The sequence below is a fragment of the Patagioenas fasciata genome, chromosome Z, assembly GCF_037038585.1.
Source record: "Patagioenas fasciata isolate bPatFas1 chromosome Z, bPatFas1.hap1, whole genome shotgun sequence".
In the NCBI taxonomy this organism is placed as follows: Eukaryota; Metazoa; Chordata; class Aves; order Columbiformes; family Columbidae; genus Patagioenas; species Patagioenas fasciata.
Window position 1 is genome coordinate 70,040,871 of NC_092560.1, and position 9,114 is coordinate 70,049,984.

A 9,114-nucleotide genomic window follows, 5' to 3' on the forward strand; every position below is an offset into this window, starting at 1 on the left:
GATACTATTTAAGGTGTTTAACAAGTTTTTCTTTTCACATTAGTGATCAACCTTTTCAGTGCTGTATTTCTGTCTTCGCTTACCTGCAGCAATCAGAACGAGACTGGGTGAGCATTCCATGTTGGAGAAGTGACCATGCATAGAACACTCCATGCTGGAACGAAGGATCTACAGTCTTTTTATGGCCCAAGTTCTAGGCTTTGTATACTGAAGTGAAGAAGTGTTGCAATACCATGAGGCTGAGTATTTAACATTAGGTCTCTCATGCTAACTTTTCTTGCTGAATCAGTGTGTAATTATAAATACATGTATTGATAACATGTATATGGCTCTATTTTTATTTGCTTGCTTTAGAAGAGGAAGAACGCGTACAACTTTGAATCACCAACATGAGTTTCTGCTTTAATTTTAAACAAGTTGCAGAATTTCGCTGTCAACCTACCTAAGATACTCACACAGTTTTTGTGCATGTGTGAAAAGCACAAAAGACAAATGCACATATAGCATACTGTATGTGCTTTATATGCACAAGAATCTATGTGGTATTTTGAGGGGGGAGAGAGAGGACTTCAGTAAAGCCTAGGTGACTTACTGGTAGGTTTTGTTTGGCTTTGTATAATCATAGTTCATTGCTGCTGGTTTCTATAGTGAATCATCTTGTTACATAAAATGTCAGTTAATAACTGAGGGCTGTCAATATCCTTATGACTTTGCCTTTTCTATTGTCTTACTCTTATGACGATCTTTATTTCTGAAGGAGTAAGAGTGTGAAAAGCTTTATTTTTTTTCCAGATATCTTTATATTTCTATTGTATTTTTTAGTTACGTAATATGTGCTACAGAATTTTCGTTATTAAACATGATCCAGAAATATATAAGAAGATTCTGTATGAGAGGGCAAGAGACTAACTGAAAGCTAGAAGTCATCTGTCCATGCTGTATGTGGACTGCTTTCTTGCATGATATCCAAGGCTTTCCTGAAGCTGTGAGAAGGTACACTATAATATATATATTTGAACTACGTAAGACAACATTCCCAGTGTAGAATGAGGATGAGTACATTATTTTCAGATCCTGCATGTGTTTTCCTCATCTCAGTAAAGCCATGCTATGAGGTTCATGTAGAAAATTATTTGCCTCTTGATCAAAAACCCATCAAAGCCGTAAGGACGTGTAGTTCTTACTGGAAAGTTCCCCTTGGTTGCTGTGAGAATTTGAATGTCAGATACCTGCCTGCCTTTGATTCTGGAGATGCTCATTAGAAGAGGACTGTGGCAGACTGGTACTGACTTTGAGGTCTCTTATTTGTGTTCCGTAGTTGGAAACTCTTGAGAGACTGCTCGGTGTTTAACTAACCTGTGTATCTCAAGAAAAAAAGTTTTGATATATTTTTTTCAAAAGAAAGCTGAAAGTCTTATTTGATAGAGTATGGTTGGTGCCTGAGAATAAATATAATATAGTAACTTAATGAAGATTTGGTAGATGATTAAATGTGATGATCTGCACAGTGTTAAAAAACTTGATCTATTCATCTTCTCCATACAGATGAAAACATACGTTACACATGATTACACATGCATGCAGATTTTGTGCTCCATAACTCTTCCCGTTTTATTTGCCTTTCTCTAATGGTGTGCATGGAATATGCCTTATTACAGAGTTATTCTGTTAATCTGAATATGTAGAGAAGTGCCTATATGGTAATGCTAGTAAGGCAAATAAGATGAAAATTTGTACACGTTTACTATATCACCAGTGAGCATTATATATAGCGATGTTAAAAAAAATCTTATACCTCAGATGTGCTTCATCTTTTTACAATCAACCAATCAATGGTTCATTCCACCATAGCCACTGATGGGAACTTAAAAAAAAATCAAAAATACAAAGAGAACTCCTTATTTGCTGTTTCTGGTCAATTGTTGGAACACAAGCAAGTTTATTAATTTAATTGGATAGCTTTATTTTACAAAGGTATGAAAAGTTTACAAAGCAGTATATAAACTTATATCATTAGTTGCATTTGCACTAAATGTGATGTACTTTTGCGATTTATTCTGTAAATAAAATTACACTACAGATACTATTTGTAAAAAATACGTTTTGCTTTTAAAGGCACTGGTACTTCACTACAGCTAGCCCTGCCCAGTCTGTTGTAAGAGGCTTCTTGAGGAGCTGCAAGATTGAGAAATCTATATTAATTGACCTCTTTAAAAACAAATGGAAAAAAGGCAGTTCTGTGTAGGTCTCTCCTCTGAGATTGTCTGTGTGCAAGTAGCCATTAGATCCTTGTTTCTGGAAGGGATCTTGCTTTTATAAAATTTGCTGTGTCTGTTGAGCCCATCCCTCTTTTCAGTCACTGCCACACATCTGTGTGCTCTGAGTTCCCTTTTTCCTGTTAATGGATCGGTAATGTTTATACAGCTGTGGTGGTCTTTGCAGAAGCAGCTTGTGACTCTAGAATGGATGTTTTTATGAGCTGAACCAATTTGAAGGGATGAGAATGCAGCAATCTTCTCTGTTATATATTCTTCTCTGAATATGTGTCCATTTGGAGAATTTGGACATTGCCAAACTAGATCTGAAGGAAATGACTCTATAGAACTTGTCTTGGGAATGAGGATGAGATGGTCATTGTTTTCCTATCTGAGAGCTTGAGCATCTTATTTTGACAAATTTACCAGTGAAAAATGTGATGCACTTTGAAAAAAAAAAAAAATAAAAAAATTTACCTTTTATTTACTTGGGCTGAGCTGGCTTATCTGAAGTTGTGCAGATTCTCTTTAATCAGATTGCCCACCTGTATTTTTGTCAAGTTGTACAGATAATGCTGTATTTGAATTGCCACTGTTCATCTACAGACTTAAAACATGAATCATATTTTTTGAGTACCTTGAGTGTGTAGAGTGTAACTGTTTGTTCTATAATAGCTTTATGATCCTAATGATAAATTTTAAAAATTAAAAGAAGTTGGCTCTTCCATGTTACAATCACAAATTTAAAACCAGTATTTAAAAGTGAAAAGTATTAAAAATTATGAAAAAAAAAATCCTGGTTTGTGGTTATTTTTAACTTTCAGTGCTTTGGAGAAACTTATTTAGAACACATTTTACCTTGTAAACAACCTTTAGATCATGGATAAAGTCATATATAATATTAAAACACATGGAAAACATTTAACAGGAAAGCAGTTCCCTTGTATTACAGAGATGAAAACTTGAATGCCAAATTAGTTTATACATCAAAAAGCTCATTTTGTGCTAGCGTGTCAGAGGGGTGTTAAAAGATGTTCCCATATAGTATGCTCTTAATATAGAGCACTTCCAAATTATTTCAGCTCTTTTCTTCATTTGCACAGAACTAACATTATGGAAGTTTCCATGGGAAGAATATAGAGATCCAGGACTGAGGAGTGCCAGAGGATAAAACTTGTGGCTTTTTCTAAAGTATGAAGAACTTCTAAGAACAGAGATGAGCTTTCTTAATAGCAGAAGTAGCTGATGCCTAATGGATCAATAACAATCCTGCCTTTATTTTCTATGGAGGGATTTCTACTTTATATATGGTAATCAGTAAAGTTGTAGAAACGTTACAAGTGTGCAAGACTGGAGGAACAATGTGAAATAACAGAAGGCATTACTTGCACAGAAATAAAACTCACCTTGAGCTCTGCTGCATCAGGCCTTGGGTAATATATTGCAACAAAGTACTGAGGTAAGCCCTGCCCTTGTAAAATGCACCTGTTTTAGCTGGCAAAAACAAATACCCCAAAATAAAATAATGCAGTCGCATTCTTGATTCAGTGAGTTATGTTTGCAATTTTTAAAACAATGTAATTCTCAGTAAGGGGAGGTTGAGCATATCTGCAGCCATCTGTATAACAACAATGTAATTTGATCCTAGATACAATGAATGATAATTAGTTATGCCATGGAATTTACCAGTGTGTATTACTAATAGTAGTGGTATAGTCTTTAGTCTCCAGCTATAAAAGCTAAGTTTTATAGGACGAGAAAGTGTATTTTGATAGATAAGAGGGATATACTCTTTGAGCGTTAAGTGTCTGAAAGGGTCCAGTTTTTCAGCTGTAACTATTGATGCAGTAAGCTTTTTTTTCTCTGCACGTCTGCCCCTTCTATACATAGACTACAGCTAGAATTAGGAAAGCCAGTAATGTGGATTGGTGCAGTTTTTAGGGTTTAAACTAATTCTCCTTATTTAATCTTAAATAGTTCTTTTTAATTTTTATTTTTGAGAACTTAGCCCAAGCAATAGTCAGACTATCATCTAAAGTACAAAAACTTCATTGAGGAACTTTCCATCCAGGCTCCTTTTGCTTGAGCTGGTCTGCCTGAAATTCCATGTGGATTTTCCTCTCTACCATCATTACATTAATATCAATGCTCTGCAATTTCTTTGCCCCTCTAATTAGAAAGAGACTTACAGGGTAAATTACCAAGTGAGATCCTTTCAGATGCAACGGGAAGGACCTGCGTACTTACAAGTACCTACCTTTTGAAAAGCTGGTATACAGTGTTCAACTTTTCTGACCCACTGGATTTCTTTCTAAAATTCTGTGTTGAAAGAGAAAAGCCATGGGTCATGGAAGCCTGTGGCAAGCGATTCCTAAGCAGTATCACAGTGGCAGGATATGACACAGCCCTGAGGATTCCCACCTGTCAGGGTGGGACTGCAGTGAATCACAGAGCAACCAGCAAGTTTGGGATCTGGGGGAGTCCCCTTGCGCCCTGGGGAGTTATGCCCTGAAATGGTATAAGAAATCCAAAGAGTGTGATGATGAGGGTGAGTTGTGCCCGAATATAAACAAAAGAATTGTAGGTGTGTCTATACTCTCCAAGAAATATTTCTGGTGTAGGTAACGAGCAGTCACGTAGGTGATCGCGTTGCTTGTGCCCTGCTGGGAATCACCGCTGTGTTCAGCATAATGGCGTTCTCCAGCCGATGCTTAACTTCGCAGTTGTCCCTGTGTCCTGTACATAGAGCCTGCATCCGTGAAACATACTGCACCCGGTTGCGGCGGCTTCTCTCACCCAAACTCCAGTGTTGAAAATATACCTGTTAAAAGGCTAATTTTGAAGATTCTTGTGGGAGTGGTCTTTGCTTTTTGTTGTTAGAGAGTTATGTGGTGCTAAGGGGTTTCTCATTAACGAAGACTGCCATCCCCAACTTCAACGAAAAAGCATTAAAAGGTTTGCAAACCTCTCGCAGTTGTAATACTGCAGAATTGTTTTCCAGTTCTAACTTCGATTGTATCAAAAACAGTTTCTCTATAAAGTATCCTGTGTCCTAACTGTTCCTGTGAGATATGCTATTACTTTACTATTCTATTGTAAATAAGTATACACTTGCTCTTCTGTATGGTGTAGTTCCTGGGTTTATGCTTATGTTAAACACCTCCTGCATTAAAGGGTATTAAATTCAGGTATAACTTAAATAGGATAACTAGGTAGGATGCATGAATGGTGCTTAAAAACATAAAAAACCAAGGAACCAGGACTGGGATGTGGGTACACAGAGCAATGAATTCCAGTCAGTCTGACCGTTCGGGACTGTTAGGGAATATGCTTTCTAACAGGTATCTTCCCAACAGGAGAATGAAAACTACCATTATTGGCATTTATAGATGTTTTGAATGGCATTCATTTCAAGTGTCCACTTTGATTCACATTTACAAGGAATAAACAGTAATTGCAAATGACAAAACTGATATGTAGGCCTTTATTCCCCTCTCCCTGTTTTATTTGCCCCCCAGAAAGCTTTTTACAAAAACACCCTCTTCGGGTGTCCAGCTTTTCCATCACATTAGCCTTTTGGGGTCAATTTTCTCCAGGTGCACCAGAGGCTTGAGTTGCTCAGCAAAGTTCCTCATGTCATCAGAGACGACATCCTGTCCCGCTGGTGCTACCACGTTGAGCTCCACCAGGTAGGAGAGGGAGAGAGGCTCAATGCTCTCCGTGTTTCCCGGCATGAGGATACGGAAGATCTTGTACACCATGATCTTCATGATGCCCTTGCGGAACACGTGCCCTTTGGCCACGAACTCGTGGTCCATGCGGAAGCCCATCTCCACCAGGAAGTCCGTCAGGTTGTCTGAGGTAGCAATGTCCACGCAGTTGCGCACCAGTGCGTGCCGGTTCTTGTCGCCGATCTCCGGCTGCCCCAGGTAGCGCAGGTGCCAGGGCATCCCGCCCTTGTCCATGGAGCGCCGCGCCCGCAGCACGAACGGGCTGGCCTGCTGCCCCTTCAGCAGGAACACCATCTCGTGGTCCAGGAACGTCTCGGGCTCCATGTTGTCGCACAGCCCGCGCAGCCGGTGCAGCAGGCTCTCCAGGCTCTGGTCCAAAACGCTTCCTGGGGCGGGCGGAGACGGAGCCGTGGTCACCCCCTCCCGCCCGCTCCTCTCCCACAGCGCGGCCCCTTCCCGACCCCGCTCAGTCCCGGGCCCGAGGCGGCAGCGGCCTGGCAGGCGGCACGCAGGCCCGCCGGGCGCTCTCCGAGGCGGCGGGAGCGAGCTGCCCGCCGGCGCGGCCGCCGCTTACCTTGCAGCAGGTACTCCATCATGTTGATGGTGCCGCCCGTGACGGGCATCATGGTGACGGGGGGCGCCTCCATGGTGCGGGCCGGGCCGCGGGGCCGAGCGCAGGCGGCGGCGGCAGCTGCCGAGGGAGCGGCAGCGGGAGCGGCGGCGGGGCGGCCCGGGCAGCAGCGCCACCTCGCGGCCCGGCGGTGCCGCACCGGCTCTGCCCGCGGAGGGTCCGGCGGTCGGGGCCTGGCGGCGCCGGGGCAGCTCGGTGGGACCGGGGAGGGCCTAGCGGGGCCGGGGCGTGGCGGGGCCGGGGGAGGCTGCAGCTCAGCAGGGGCCGCCTCGGCTGAAGGGAGCGGGAGACCAACGGACGGGACCGGCCGTGTGGGTCACCACTGCTTCGGCCGAGTTGTGGCAGCCCCCGCAGCGCCCCGGACCCCCCTCGGGCTTCCCGCGGCTGTGAAAGGTCTACGGGTAAAATCGTGTGTAAAGTCTTCGCCAGAAACGTCGCGGTTTGTGTCCTGCTGCCCGCCGGTCGGTGCGTGTCGCTGGGGTCCCGGTGTCCCGGGCGGGTTCGCGGGCAGCGCGGGTGGCATCGTTAACGTGGTGCGGAAAGGCGGGAACCCGGCGGCCGGGCTTCGCTGCACGCCGCGGGCTTCGCGCCCCTTTCCTCCCAGGTGGAAAAGCCTCTTTTCAAAAAGTAGCAGAAATTCCCGTTGTGTGTCAGTTAAACCCGGTTCTGCAGATTCCAAACCCGGAGTTTTAAACTTGACTCCTTCCTTAGCAGTTTTCATAGGAAGCCTTCACGCTGCTGGGAAAGCAAACTGTCCGTCTTTCCTTGGCCCGTGTCTCCACACCGCGGTGGGGTTTCCCGCTTCCCCCAGATAAATTATGTCCATGTCAGCACAAGACGAACGCCCATAAGTGAGAACTGGCACAAAGACGGCAGAAATTTGGTTTCAGCCCTGGCAGACGGGGACGAGTCCGGAGACCAGCGGTGCTGCTGGACTGGGGTGACTTCAGGGCACAGAGCAACCTGGGGGGACCCGGCTGCTGCTGGAGCTGCACCCCATGCATGCCGCGGTGCAATGTGTCGTGTGCGCTGCCCTGGTCGTGAGCAACAGGCCTGTGCTGAAATACAGGAAGAGTCAACAAAAGGTCTGGATAGTGGTTTAAAAGCTTTCTTACTCTTGTAAGAGCAAAAAATAGTTTTTCTCTGGTATACAGATCAGGTTTAGTTAACGTGGTCGTAATGTAGTTAGAACCACAGAACAAAGTGATATATGTTGAGAAAGATAGCTAGGAAAAGTAAAAGTGAGTCAAAAATTCCCTTTAGTATTTCACAGGGAATGGTTCACTTCTCTGTGTAGTGATACAGATTCTCTCTTCTGCCTAGCTAAAGTCCATGGTGCCATAAATGCCTAAAAAAAAACCCCTAGGAGTATGTCTACTTTTCTGTTTTGAAAGGCAGGTTATTTAAAATTCTCCAGTTGCAGCTACCTCAAGCAGTTCTGCCCTGTAGTCCGAGGAGCTATGCAGCAGTGCAATGTGGAAAACAAACATTACCCCAAACCAGGCAAACCCCGGTAGGACTGGACAAGATAGATGAGCAAAAGGGACTCCACCCACCCTCAGACATCTCCAAATCCCCTCACCAGTCCTGGGAAACACAGCGGTGACGCAGTCCTGCAGCTACTGAGCTGCTTGTCGCCTTGGAGGCTCTGCAGTGCACTTTCAGTATATAATGGGAGCTGGCTTTTCTGGATTGTTGGTTTTGTGAGCTTGTGTTTTCTACTTCATTTAATTCTGTTCGGGAGTCCCGTTTCCTTGGGAGTCTGGTGTCAGTTCGGCCTTTTGCTGTTCTGCCATTTTGCAGTTGGCCTTTGGCCCTCTCTGCCTCCTTTCTCTCTCACTGGGATCAGCCCTTGGGGACCAGGTTGGTCTCCTCTCCAGGACTGGCTGCTTGGCACGACTGGAGTTTCTTGAGGGATTGCACTGAGTAGTGGTAGCTGTTGTTGTTATTATTCTATTTTTTATTATTATTTTAATTATTTTGTCATATTAAACTGCTGTTACCATCTCAACCCATGAGTTTCTCCCTTCCCTCCCAAGTTTTCTCCCCAGTCTCACTCGGAGTCAGGGGATGTGAGCGAGCAGGTATCACGGTCTTAGTTTGTAGCTGGGGTTAAAGCACAACAGCCTGATAGGCCCGCCCATCTTTTTCACTCATGAAGCACTTTTTGAGAGCCAATATTCCAAAAGTTGAGCAAATTTTAACTGGTTTAGTGTCATTAAACTGGGCCAGCTCACACACAGCTATGCCAGCTCTCACACAGAAAAGAAGGAGAATGAGCTGGACTGCTGTACACCTTTTTGCACTAGTCCTTTTTTAAAAAAAGTTTCATTCTTGGCAGGATGGTTATACCCGTGCACAGCGTATAAGGCAGGTTTGACTGGGTGATGGGTGAAAAACTGAGGGAGTGATCAGCGCTGGGCAAAAGAGGGGTGCAACATTGCCCACTTTTTTGAGGGTGAAGCAAGATTTTCAGGGCAACTTTGCACAGCGCTCT

General features: G+C 44.2%; 2 protein-coding genes across 4 annotated transcripts in view; one reads left to right on the plus strand and one right to left on the minus strand.

The window, feature by feature from the left end:
- The window catches only part of CERT1 (ceramide transporter 1), an 84,269-nt gene extending 81,593 nt beyond the window's left edge, over nucleotides 1-2,676 (plus strand). For 2 of the 3 annotated variants that reach the window (XM_065860552.2, XM_065860554.2), the window contains one exon: nucleotides 90-2,676. The gene's annotated coding sequence lies outside the window, so the exon portion shown is untranslated. Of the gene's footprint in view, nucleotides 1-43 lie in introns of all 3 variants that reach the window. The other variant, XM_065860553.2, reaches the window with a different exon arrangement.
- A 3,049-nt stretch (nucleotides 2,677-5,725) lies between these two features.
- MED18 (mediator complex subunit 18) lies at nucleotides 5,726-6,706 on the minus strand. The gene is made up of 2 exons (XM_065860556.2): nucleotides 6,561-6,706; nucleotides 5,726-6,372 (listed from the first exon to the last, which is right to left on the minus strand). The coding sequence occupies exons 1-2, from the start codon at nucleotides 6,631-6,633 to the stop codon at nucleotides 5,819-5,821; spliced, it is 627 nt and encodes a 208-aa protein (XP_065716628.1). The 5' UTR covers nucleotides 6,634-6,706; the 3' UTR covers nucleotides 5,726-5,818.
- Nucleotides 6,707-9,114: the final 2,408 nt, after the last annotated feature.

Bases quoted from the DNA above. Each gene is read 5' to 3' on its own strand.
- MED18 (XM_065860556.2), bottom strand. From the start codon at position 6,633: ATGGAGGCGCCCCCCGTCACCATGATGCCCGTCACGGGCGGCACCATC. The intron at 6,373-6,560 runs GTAAGCGGCGGC...CGCCCGCCCCAG, and splicing joins GATGGAGTACCTGCTGCAAG to GAAGCGTTTTGGACCAGAGC.